Here is a 13,578-nt window from a genome sequence, read left to right as displayed (position 1 = left end):
CAAAGTCGGTCGACCAAATGATATACTTTACGTTAATAATAATTTATAGTGCATAAGAAACAAACTCGTCCACATAAAAAATACGACAAAGACACAAGAAAGATCATATAAAAAGAGATGCAACAAATAGCCAAACAGACAGTCATAGAACACAAATGTATAGTGCTAATAATATTTCCAATTAATTTTAATGGAGAAAAAAAATTCATGCAAAAAATATTTAATGCAAGTGTAAAAATCATGAAATTAAAAAAAAAACATCAGTAGACCTAACATTCTTCAACGACATATTTCGTGAAAAAAAAAAACGACATTTTCGACCAATAGCCGCAGAGTTGAAATATCGCTTGCTCTTTCGTTCCAACGCAACAAAAGTGAGAGAGCGATATTTTTGATGATATTTGTCTTTGTTCTCGTTTTGAAATATTATGTATAGGTCGTGTCGTATTTTAAGTCTACTGATAATGTGTGTTGGACAATCCTTTATTAATAAAAAAAAAGATGAAATAAAAAGGTTTGTATGCTGCAATGTTAAATTTAGTCTCGAGCCTAAAACTATGTAAATCACCTGATACTCCGTAAAAGGCTGCAAGAGTAAAAGAAAACGTGACCCGAATATAGTTTTTGAATAAACACTTGCCAATCAAAATTTAAATTTAAACCAAACTAATTAAACTTAGGGACTATTGACCAAATAATTGGCCTCAGTAGCGGGTACATTCGAGAAATAAAGCGTGTTTGAGATTTTAAAGACTGAATACTTTCGCTTTGATAAGACTAACAAGTTGTGCACGGTCTATAAAATATTATCCTCATTATGCCTAACATGCGACCAACGACATACGTCATGAAGAGAAATAGACAAAATAGCGGCGGAGTAGTCCCAGTCCCATCTCACGAAAGAGTTATAATTTGTCAATTCTTTATCTATACTATTAATTTATAGAGGTAAAGTATTGTAGGGCTAATCTCTGGATCTATTAAACCGATTTTGAGCTATGTATATTTTTTTTCGAGCCGTGATAGCCCAGTAGACTTCTGCGTCAAATTCTGGAGGATGCGGGTTCGAACCTGGTCCGGGGCATGCCACCTCCAACTTTTGAGTTGTGTGCATTTTAAGAAATTAAATATCACGTGTTTCAAACGGTGAAGGAAAACATCGTGAGGAAACCTGCAAATCAGAGAATTTTCTTAATTCTCAGCGTGTGTTAAGTCTGCCAATCCGCATTGGGCCAGCGTGATGGACTATTGGCCTAACCTCTCTCATTCTGAGAGGATACTCGAGTATCCTCTAGCCCAGCAGAGAGACGAATATGGGTTAATAATGATGATATTATTTTCATATACCTATCAGATATTCATTCAAGAAAAGGACGAATTTGATTCCTATCATATTTATCGAAAATTAAGACTAACGTCTTCAATTAAATTACTTTTAATTTTAAACAGGTCAGCTGAAAATATCATATTAAACATAGTTAAGTTTATTTAAAGGATGTTTACCTGTTTCTCCACATTCGAGGGTCTACTGCGTTGGTGTTCTAGCGTCGATCTTGGTTTGATAGAATCAGTTTCTGTTTCATTTGATTTCTCCGTCAGTACTGCGGACAAAATCAGAAATTAGGGTCACTTGTTATTATGGTCTTTAAATAAATTATCACTTATTGGAAAGAGAGGGACGACGACGACGAATATATTAGCATTTTATGGATTCACCGTGCAGGTGCCGGATCCATCGCGTGGTAGAGAGAAAACCTCCGAGCAGAGTCCTGGACTTGTGACTACAGGATGTAGGGTTAAGAAATTCCTTGACGATTGATTAACACTCCTCTTCTCCGCTCGTGTTGTTCTCCCTACCTAGCCAAATTTGGTAAGATCCTATTACAGCTTTGGATACTCGTTCTAATATAGAAGTTGCTGCAATTCTAGAGAGGCCAAGGTCTTTTATCAAGTTATAGAGATATTTTGCTGACTCGAAATTTACATGTAAAACTATTTTTTATTATGCATGTAGTAAATAGATGTATTTCATATTTTGTATTACATACCAGTGACAGCAGGCGGGTTCATCGGCATTCCAGATTCCAGTTCACGGAGATTCAGAACTAGCATTTTGAACAGCTCCCAATCGCCGAATGGCAATTCTAGTATCTGAAAAAAAGTATGAGTAAAACAATTGGTGAAATTGGCCCTAAATTTTCGATTGTTAGTCTTTTTCCGATTTTCCGATCTTCAGTACGGGTTTACGTATTGTTTATTTCGTCTTGACAACCCAAGTGTTCTTAGAAAAGATATATGAAAAAAAAAACACTCTGGACCCATTAAAAAATTTAGACAAAAATCATTCTAAGCGACATTGGTACTCGATTGTTTTCTAATTGGTCTATACACTGGTATTTTTCTGGTTTTTATATTCTATACAGTCTGGTATTTTAATTTTTTTTGAAATCACTTTTTTTATTTTTTTGGTTCAAAAATGTTCATTTAATTGTTCAAGAAGTTGATAATTCATTCAAAAAGGTTTGTTTCTTACCCTAATTCAAAAGGAACAGTTTTTGTATTTAGTCGGGTCTGGTAGTGGGTTATACACACCGGTTTTAGGTCGTTGAGGTGGCACACGGAGAGCACGAGGCCGCACACGCGGTGTCGCTGCAGCGCCGCGGCCGCCGCGCCGCCGCCCGCGCCCAACGCGCCTTGCACGACGCGACAAACGCGCTCGACACTCAGTGTCGACAGTCGCAGCGAAGCCAGCTCCGTCTGCTGCATTTAAATATGAGCTAAATGTATCGATGTCAGTAGTAGAGATCTTTGTGACACAGCTCAGCTTTGTATTTCTGTCGCTCGCCGGTTATAGACGCAGGAGACTTATGGTTTATGCCTCAGTTGGTCTAAAATGCGACCGAAAACATAATATTAACTAGTGAAAAGAAATAGACAAATATCAACCTATAGCGGCAAAACCCGAAATACCGCTATCTTTTTTTCATTGCGTTGGTTCCCAGTCTACTTTAAGAAAACTTCAATCGGCCCAGCTGGGGATCGAACCCAGGACCTCCGTCTTGTAAATCCACCGCGCACACCACTGCGCCACTGCGCCACGGAGCACGAAGCGGTGGTGGTATTAGTGGATAAAGCCTCCAGTTCCGGAGGGTGCAGGTTCGAATCCGGTCAAGAGCATGTCTTTTCAGATATGTACATTTTAAATTTAAGAAATTAAATATCACGTGTCACGGTGAAGGAAAAACATCGTAAGAAAACCTGCACACCTCAGAATTTTCTTAATTCTCTGCGTGTATGAAGTCTGTCAATCGCCATTTGGCCAGCGAGGTGGACTATTGGCCTAACTTTTCTCATTCTGAGAGGTGACTCGAGCTCAGGAGTGAGCCGAATGTTGATAATGATGACGATGATAAATGTATGCACATAATTTTACTGACCATTCCTGGAAAAGCAGTTCGCAACATCGTGACAGGGTTGATGGCGACGGCGGGAACGATTTGTGGCATCGGACACTCGGTGGGTACGACGTGCTGGTACGTCGGCCCATTCACCAGCGGGTTCGTCCAACCCACCCACACGGGCGGCGCCTGCACAGTGCTCTGCGGTGGTTGTGCGACCGGTGGTACTTTCTGAAATATTCGAAATGTATTAATAAGATACCAACTTGCAAATCATAATAGGGATGATGACAGTTTTTTAAATTGTATATAAATTAAGAGTATACTAATAGTAAAGCAATTTTGTAAAAGGAACAGGGTATCTGAGCTCATTACTTTCGGAGCTACAGGGATTTAAAGGGTCAGATTTGCGGCGCTGCCGCGGATCCCTGAAAAACGCCCCATACAAAATGGCTCGAAAAAATGACGTCATAGGCAATGTAATGATCGTTAGATTTGTATGCGCGTTCAAACAAAATTACTAATATCTTTGTTATTTGTGCGTTTATCTTTATAGTTCATATATTAAAAAATGTCACATTTAATGTAAGGAAGCTAAAACTGTATGAATTTCCATCTAATTACGATAAAAAAAATTTAGTAGTTTTTGAAATTTTATAATCTCATTTATTTTGCAAATATCCAGACAATCTTTGCTTTTTATGTATAAATTAGTTAACATTGACCCTATTTACCCGAATATATCATAAAAATCAATATATTCAAACCTAGTCATCATCCCCATTATGTACGACTTTAGAGTTATTTGAAAATTCCCGCGCAGTGGTATGAGCGTTGGAATTACAAGACGGAAGTTCGAACGGAAGTTCGATCCCCGGCTGGGCCGAATGAGGTTCTCTTAATTGGTCCAGTTCTGGCTGGTTCCAGGAGCCTTTTCGAAACCAGGGAGGCTTCGGCTGTAGTCAATACTCAATATTCATATTAGGCTTAGTTAACAAACACGTTCGTAGGGTCAGGTAATAATATAATAAGATACTATACTATGCACAAAAATTAAGGGAGCAGAAAAAAAATCCAAATTTTTGGGGGATTTTCAACAGGCTGTAACTTATACAAAAATGGTCGTACAGCAAAAAAATAAAAAGCAAATTGTAGCTCTAAGTGTTTAGTTTTTGGATCTGAGTTTGAAAATTTTTTTTTGAAAATATTTTTCGAGTAATCATAAGAAAACCACCGAAAAAAAAATTTTCGAAATTTTTTTGGGTTTTTTTTTTAATCTACGGACGTGGAAAAAATTTTTTCGACTCAACCTCCATATGGACCGGATAGCTTGTTTATTCAGATTTAATTTCGTTTTTTTTAAATCTCGATACGAGCATTTCTCGCTGAGATATCGATGTTTGAATGGAAAAAGATTATTTTGTGCATTAGTAATAATAATTAGTCGAAAACTTAAAATTAAATTTACGAGGGTTCCAAACGCGATATAGTGACTTATTATTTTAATAGTGCACCGAGTTACATAATAAACCAGGATATTGTAGTCAAGGTCTAACTTATAAAGAATAAAAAAAAATCTGACAAGGGTTATTTTTGTAGACTACAAAAATAAAACGAATTGTAACTTTAAAATCGTATAAAAAAATCAATAAACTCATAACCTACAATAGCGTACATTCAACAAAAGTAACTTTTAAATGCGTATGCGTTTTTAATCGACATTTGAAAAAGTGCTAGTTATAAGCATTTAAATAAGTAAAATAATAATAGTTATAGTTAATGTATTGGTCGGTAAAGTATAGGATTTTCTATATCAGGAACAAGATTTTTTTTTAGATGATGTATTAATAATTAGCGGACGCCCGCGACTTCGAGGGGAATTTAGTTTATCCGTGACCTATGTGTCAAATTGCAGCCAAATCGGTTCAATAGTTGCGGCTTTAAATAGTAACAAACATCCATACAAATTTTCACGTTTATAATATCAAGTAGAAAGTAAGATAAAGCAATAATAATTTAAAAATCATGTTTCTACTTTGTTGACGCTCCTGTTTTACTATGACAAAGACACAACTTTCTACATACCTGTGCGACTTGTTTCTTGTGCAGCTGTTTGGGATGCGACTGTCGCGAATTCTGCATTCCCCACGACAGCGCTGTCGCGGCGCCCGCCGCTATGTCGTCCTCTGCGCCCGCCTGCACTTGCTCCTCTGAAATAAGTTATATTTATTTATTATTCTAGTAGTATGCATCTTTTTTTTAAAAACATCCCAGAATATACAAAACTAGCAGACTCACTTGAATACAGTTTTCACTAATCCCGCGGGATCTATGAATTTTTCCGGGATAAAAAGTAAGCCCATGTTTTAATCCAGAGTTATATCTATTTCCATTACAAATTTCAGCCAAATTGCTACAATAGCCACGTAAAGAAGGAACAAACATACACACTTACACACAAACTTTCGCCTTTATAATATTAGTGTGATGACATAAGACAAACCGAGTGAATATATAAAAGGACATATGGTTAGGGTTAAGGACAAAGGACTACAATTATTTTTAGGAAAAAAGTTCTCTTCAAAATGAATAAACAAGAGCGGTCCCTTCAGTTCACAGGGGTTTTGGCAGAAGCTATACTCAAATGGAGCCCGAAGGTCTGATAAATCAAAGAACGAGAGGCGTATTCTGTGAGGCGTCTACTATAGCTTGGCAACTTCGTTCGTAACACTCCCGATGCTGAAGTGGGCCGGGGGGCGTGAAGCTATGAATAAAAAACCCACGACTGACGCACCTCACTTCCACACGCACGATTTCATACCCGCGCATTCTTTCCCCTCGTCGCCCGCATTTTATGGGAGTGTCATCAACGAACTTGCCAGGCTATAGTAGTAAATAAAATATGATAAAATACCTTTGATGACTTTCTTGATGTACGGGTCGAGGTTGATGGTGAAGGGCAGGAATATCTTGAGGTCGGCGGCGGTGAGCGTGGCGCGGTGGAAGCTGAGGAACACGTCCAGCTTGCGCTCGTCGCGGTCCAGCTCCATCAGCGCGGTGGCCTCGCGCAGGCTGCCTATTGATGGCTTCACTCTATAACAAGCATTAACAAACACACAAACAAGATTAATGGTTTGGGCAGATGTGGTGCCACGGGACTGCGACTCTGCAATACAAACAAGAATGGTTTGGGGAGATGTTATGCGCCACGGGACTGCGATAAAGCCTCCCCCGTTGACGGCCTCTGTGGTGCAGTGATATGCGCGGTGGATTTACAAGAGAACCTGCGTTCGATCCCCTGCTAGACCGATTGAGGTTTTCTTTGATCCAGGTCTAGCTAGTTACCACCAAGCCAAGCGATTTAGCGTTGTGGATTTTCATCCTCCTCCTAACAAGTTAGCCCGCAGCTTTCTTAGATTGCATCATCACTTACCATCAGGTGAGATTTTAGTCAAGGGCTAACATGTAAAGAATAAAAAAAAGAAAACTCTGAAGCCGCAAGTATTCAACAGCTTGCTGCAATGCGGTTGATAGCGTCGGTCCACCTAGTGGGTGGTTAACCAACGCTGTGCATTCTGGTACGGGGTGGACATTCTTGCACCCTGGGATCATCGGTTCTTCGAACTGTGTGCCTTGTCCATTACCACTTCAGCTACTCGACTCTCTGAGCCGAGAGAGATGTTTGGTTCTTCCATTTGATCACTTTGGTTCTTCTGCGGTTCTTTTTGTTTCAGATTTAATCACGCTGAGATGTAATACTTATAGTATAGCGCATCCAAATATAGCTCACTCCACGCAGTGATTCTGAGCCTTCTTATGAGGCCAAACAACAGGAGCTGGGCGCAGGCTCAACGTCACAATGTGTCTGAGACTAACAGATCGCTGAACGGGTGAACGTTGCATCTAACGTGATGGTTTATTAACAAAATGGACGTGGAAAATTAATTGAAACTGTTCGAGGTTACACATTTCTTGATTGAGTGCTTGATCATAAACAGCATTTCTGTGTTCAGATTTGAAATAAATTGTTATCTGTTCAATTACAGGCACAGACTTAACGACGAGTACCAGGTTCGAAAAAGTCAAGAAGGGTCATTCTAACAGAGGAAAACTAGTGGAAAGAAGGATTTTTATCATGTTTTATTGTTGATGGCAAAATTTTCCAAATCATTTTTGTGAAATAGTTAGCAAAAAAAATATTTAAAAATGAGTATTTTTAACATACTTCTCATAGATATGTTTGAGCGAAGTGGAGTCGTCGATGTGTTCTTCATAGGTCTCGTGGTGGTAGATGATCCACGAGGTGCGGAACGGCCACTGCTCCGTCAAGTTCACCCACGACGCCAACTGGTACCAGTTGAACTCGATCTGGAAGGCTTTGAGCAATCGACCTGCGGAGACAATGATATTTCAAACTGTTATAAGTTCTTACTGTTAAAGTGTCCGCGCGCGTTAACTTTACACCTGGCTACCAAACAAACACAGTACAAACATCATTCGAACCAGGTGTCAAATTAATCCGCACGAGCTGTAACTAAAACAAAATTTCCCTTATTCAGTGAGAATACGTGAATAACATGATGACAAAATACCTATTTTTTTTCATTCATAATAGACTTGCGCTTGACTACAATCATGCCTAGTGGAAAGCAATGATGAGATCTAGGTTGGATCGCGCTTGCCTAGAAAATGCCTATTCATTCTTGTCTTGAAGGTGCACAAAATCATAAGTGTTAAGAAATACAGAAGCCGGAAGGGCATTCCACATCTTTGCCGTTCTTATTAGAAACGATACCTATGTCCGATGTTGACGAAAAAAGAGCTGAATATTATATGAAGTGTGTAAAAAATGCATACAAATATTCGTAGCTATGCCTTATTTTCATAGGGTACTCAGATCCCACATCCTTCCATTTGCTAAAATTGTTGTATATTTTCCTTGCTTTTTCTATTCTTATAAATGTTTTCATACAATACGTTGGTTTAGGCATGACTTGCAGGTCTAACATGCGCACCACAACATCTTTAGAGACGAGAGAAAGACAAATGTCGACCATAGCGGCGGAATCGAAAATATCACTCTCTTTTTCGTTGCGCTGGGATTAAAGAGAGAGCAATAATTTAAGCCCGCCGCTATTGGTTAAGAATATATCTTCACGAATTTTAAAATCTAAAACAATACCTGTGACGTAAAGCACGTTCATCAACCGGCGCATGCTGCGTGGATTGACGTCACTAAAGTAGTCGTCTGTAAGTAGCACTCGGCCCAAATCCGCCGCGCCGGCCGCAGGCGCAGGCACGCGATGCAATCCAGACGCGACGGACGATGCCACCGACTCCGACGGTCGCAGTCGCGGCGCGCGCTCGGCAACGCGACTGTCGCGCACCTCGGCCCGCGCGCCGCCCTTGATGCGCTCCTGACTCGACATCAGCTCCGACGTTGACGACAGGCGACGTGCTGATACCTGGCGTGTCATAATGGGTCATAATTTAGTAGTAGTGGCTTATTGAGACAGAGTAGCTCCAGGGAATTACTACTGCAATGCTTATTTATGCCGCCAATCAGCATTGCTGGGCATGATTAATGTAGTTATAACGAGGCTTAACGCCTACGCCGCAGGTTTATGGATACATGGCGGCATTTTGTAGGTATTTCTTGAGCAAGAGCCGTGATAGCCCAGTGGATATGACCTCTGCCTCCGATTCCGGAGGGTGTGGGTTCGAATTCAGTTCGGGGCATGCATCTCCAAGTTTTCACTTGTGTGCATTTTAAGAAATTAAATATCACGTGTGTCAAACGGTGAAGGAAAAACATTGCGAGGAAACCTGTATACATTTTTTTTCAATGCGACCGTTAAAATTACATAAAAAAAATCGGATAACATAAAAAAAATAATTAGTCACTACAAAAAACTTACTTCGCAGTAGAAAAAGTAAAACTTTCACTTGAAACAACTATTTTAAAATAATTACTAAGCATAAAATCAACGCTTAAGTAAATTTCAGCACATGGTATGACTTAACTGCATTGAAGGTAGGGATTTTTGTATTTTGTATAAAAATCAATATAACTTAATATTTACGGGACACCCTGTATATGGAGACGCGCATCTTAAGCCTCGAACAATGTACTCACCGATCTTTGTAGTGAAGTGCTGAAGTCATCTGCCCCCAAAGCTTGGATGCGCCTCGTTGCAGTCTGCTGAGCCAACTTCACCCTCCGCAGCGCAGAGTTTTGCAGATAGAATGGCAACTGCACCATATTCCGAAGGTAGTCCCAACCTCCTATATTGCTTTCTGAGAATGCCCTGCGACTGTTCATTTCTACTGCCTGTGAGTGGATTAATTTTTTTTTAATTTTTTACTAAAATTCGAAGTAAAAAATAAACACTATACTATAAAATCCAAACTTGATGTGAAATATTCAACAAACAAATTAAAAGTGAAGGTAGAAAACGCATGTCATTGCATACCTAATTTATTTAAAAATTATGCATTGTGTTTTTATAAAATGTTATTTAAAAGATATTAATTAACTGTATCTAATGGTTCTAAGCTTATTAATCAAATTTATTGTCATGAAGTTCATTAAAATTACCATTAGGTGTAAAATTACTAACGATTTATATACTAACTTTCAATTTTGTTTATTGATAACCATTCCACATCGAGATTGGTTTTAGAATACTCGTAAATACACATATACAAAAAACATCTTAGAAACATCGAAAATCTTCATGAAATTTTACATGTCGAGGAAAAATATACAAGTATTTTTACGTGTCCCAACGTAAATAAGGATGAAAAAAAAAATACTATATGCAATATACATTTAAGACAATTTGATACGAAAATATGTTCCATGCAACATCGAAGGCCGTTTTTATTTTTGGGAAATACAAAAAAAAGGGGGCGAAATCAAAACACAAGTATACCGAAAGGGCATGCAAGCACGCGAAATGCATCGGCTCTCATGTTCGTACCACATAACGATCTAAACACCCAACACGTAACTAACCTCCATCCAAGCAACCTGCGCATCGGAAATCAATCAATTTCATATCCACACATTTGGTTTAAGATCCGGCATTAGAAATATACTCAGAGGCACAAATATCCGCCCACTTTAATATCGCGTCATATTAAAGAGGGCAGATAATTGTGCCTCTGAGTATATATACCCTCACCTGTTATTTATTAGTGCTATGAAATAAATGATAGATAATGTTCACAGAGACACATTGCAAATAAGCCTTGCCTAGTTAAATTGCGACCAAACATTTTTCATACAAAATCTAGGAAATCATGAACTTGATCAAAGGCAACCTTTATGTAAAGCAAAATATAAGCTTTCATTAGACGACTAAATAACTGATGAGGGTATATAAATAATATTACTTAAATGTTTATATCTGGCAACCCCAAAGTTGCAGTGTGAAAGCAGGCAACCTTTCCTTTACAATTCTTTTGGGTATATTCTATTAACTGGTGGACAATTTTTTTTAATTAACAAATGAGGGAAAGAGATTAAATAAATTTAAAAAAACAATAATTGAATACTATTCGACTAGGCAACCTATGTGCAATGTGTCAATGTGGATACTATCTATCATTTATTTCTTATCCCTATTAAATAACAGATGAGGGTATATATTTCTTATGACAAATCTCGTACTGTTAAATTATTTGTTAAATAGGCACATGTCATTTTTAATCTTAAATCTGAAAATATTAGCTGACTAGAAAAAATATTCTCATATGTTTTAGTATTATGTTGTTAGATTTAAGTTATTGACTGTATAAAATATATTTTATTATTTCATTTTAATTATTTACTTATTAGATGCATCTGACAACCTCTTCGATAAACATTATTATGCCCATCCACAGTTACAACCCACAACTTGACTTAGATCAATTTAGGAATTTATATTTTACAAAATGGCTTAGGTTCTGACTAATAGCAGTCAAATACAAAGTTGTGATTGAATAAAAAACATGATAATATTTTATCTTCGAAAGACCAGTCATTTATTTGGTTTTGGATAAGTAAAGTAAGCTTTCAGTAAGGAATTCAGACGTTTATGTTAAAAAATTAAAAAAAAACCCCACGCAAAGTTCGAGCACGGGGATTAAATATAGCATGTTACTCGTTTGCAATGTAGGTATTGGTGAAAGAATTAATAAAATCAGTTTAGTGAACAGTGTATAAAACAAAGGCACTATCTCATTTACAATTACTAGCCGACACCTCGCGGTTTCACCCGCGTTGTTCCCATTTCTGTGAGAATACGGGCATAAAATATAGCCTATAACACTCACAAATAACGTCGCTTACTAGAGGTAAAAGAATATTCAAAATCGGTTCAGTAGATTCAGGGATTACCCCATAATACACCAGTTTACCAAGTTTACCTCTTTATAATATTATCATAAAAATCCTTGGACAAAGTCTATATACCAAACCTTGCTAATGATGCGCGGTTTTATAACCCACAGCAGTATTTATTTAGTTCCCATTCACATGAGAATACACAAATAACGTGGTTTTCTAATAGTAAAAGAATTTTCAAAATGGGTTCTGTAGATCCTACAACACCACAAATTTACCTCTTTAAAAAATTAAGTATAGGAAAGTATGGATAAAATCTATATAGCACACCTTGCTAATGATGTGAGGGTCGATAGCCAGCAGCAGTATGAAGGGGCTCTTGGGGTCGGAGCACAGCGCGTGCACCGCGTTGAGCAAAGCGAGAACCTTCTCCTGCTCGCAACTGTCCAGCGCATCCACCACCAGCACCAGCCGCGTCTGTTGCCCCGTGAACGCGTCCAAACACGACACCTTCGAACAGGTATTGAACCCATTAGATGTCACCGTACTTAATTGGATACAGCCATTTAACTAAAGGCGGATATTTACATTTGTCTGACGTGCCGGACGCATTAGAACGGAATCGTTATCATACATTCTGTATGCGACGCATCAAAGACATGACATGTCACAACACACAAGTGTAATCGTTGACATACAAAATGTATGATACCGATTCTGTTCTGATGCGTCACGACACGACACGTCAGACGAATGTAAATCCGCCTTAATTGTATATTATTAAACTTATATTAGACAAATAGGGTTGTTTTGTTATTTTACTTCATTATAAAAACTGAGACTAGACTTAAAGACTGAATGAAACTGCTGCGGTGGTTAAACACTTTGTATTTATGTATATCCGAAAAGGGCATTGCACAACTTTTAAAATCAGGCAGTCATTGTACTCGATTGCGTACACCCCTGTAATTCAATAAAAACTATTTTTTTTCTTGTATTTTATGTTTGTATTTTAATAAATAAGATATCATCATCATCATTGTCAGCCGATGGACGTCCACTTTGGACATAGGCCTCATGCATGGACTTCCAAACAAAACGGTCTCGAGCCACTAGTATCCAGCGGGTCCCTGCAACCCGCTTGATGTCTTCGGTCCACCTAGTGGGGGGTCGACCAACACTGCGCTTTCCAGTGCGGGGTTGCCATTCCAGCACCTTGGGACCCCAACGCCCATCGGCTCTTCGAACTATGAGGCCTGCCCATTGCCACTTCAGCTTCGCGACTCGCTGAGCTACATCAGTGACTTTAGTTCGTCTGCGGATCTCCTCATTTCTGATTCGATCACGCAGAGAAACCCCAAGCATACCTCGCTCTCACATCCCTTGGATAATTGATTGATTAACAAAGGAAAATGATTGATGGCCCGACAACTCAAATCAGTCATCAAATTAATAACGCGCTCACTATAAATAAAACAAATATAGCTTACAGTGTGCGTGAGCGCCTGCACCTCGGGCCGCAGCGCCAGCGCGTGCGCGCGGTCCTTGCGTATGGCGCGCGCGAGGCGAGCCAGGCGCACGCGCGGCGGCAGCGCCAGCGCGGCCACGGCGCGCGCGCCGGCGTACAGGTTGGCGAGCAGCACGGCGCCGGCGGCCGCGCACGCGCCCACCACCAGCCCCTGTCGCACGTCACGCCTGACCGAGTGACCGACACACTCAAGCTCAGTCCAAACAATATACCGACACTGGCTTATACGAGTACTTGTTACAATTCTAACACTACCTAACTCCTTCTGATTTTTGATGCCCATGCCTGTATATACTAATGAACCATCAAATGAGAGTTCA

General features: G+C 39.1%; 1 protein-coding gene across 9 annotated transcripts in view; it reads right to left on the bottom strand.

Annotated features, from left to right (window-relative positions):
• LOC112052365 (kinase D-interacting substrate of 220 kDa B) overlaps nt 1-13,578 on the bottom strand; it is a 75,459-nt gene that overhangs the window by 5,958 nt on the left and 55,923 nt on the right. For 6 of the 9 annotated variants that reach the window (XM_052881524.1, XM_052881517.1, XM_052881522.1 and 3 more), the window contains exons 14-25: nt 13,221-13,425; nt 12,061-12,240; nt 9,535-9,729; nt 8,581-8,863; nt 7,624-7,789; nt 6,313-6,491; nt 5,484-5,608; nt 3,438-3,629; nt 2,593-2,760; nt 2,049-2,151; nt 1,504-1,601; nt 569-586 (exon numbers count right to left, since the gene is read on the bottom strand). In XM_052881524.1, coding sequence (XP_052737484.1) covers nt 569-586; nt 1,504-1,601; nt 2,049-2,151; nt 2,593-2,760; nt 3,438-3,629; nt 5,484-5,608; nt 6,313-6,491; nt 7,624-7,789; nt 8,581-8,863; nt 9,535-9,729; nt 12,061-12,240; nt 13,221-13,425 — 1,912 coding nt within the window. The remainder of the gene's footprint in view (nt 1-568; nt 587-1,503; nt 1,602-2,048; nt 2,152-2,592; nt 2,761-3,437; nt 3,630-5,483; nt 5,609-6,312; nt 6,492-7,623; nt 7,790-8,580; nt 8,864-9,534; nt 9,730-12,060; nt 12,241-13,220; nt 13,426-13,578) is intronic. The other 3 variants (XM_052881518.1, XM_052881520.1, XM_052881519.1) reach the window with 3 other exon arrangements.

The sequence above is a fragment of the Bicyclus anynana genome, chromosome 5 (assembly GCF_947172395.1).
Source record: "Bicyclus anynana chromosome 5, ilBicAnyn1.1, whole genome shotgun sequence".
Classification (NCBI taxonomy): Eukaryota; Metazoa; Arthropoda; class Insecta; order Lepidoptera; family Nymphalidae; genus Bicyclus; species Bicyclus anynana.
This window is presented reverse-complemented; position numbering and strand designations above follow the sequence as displayed.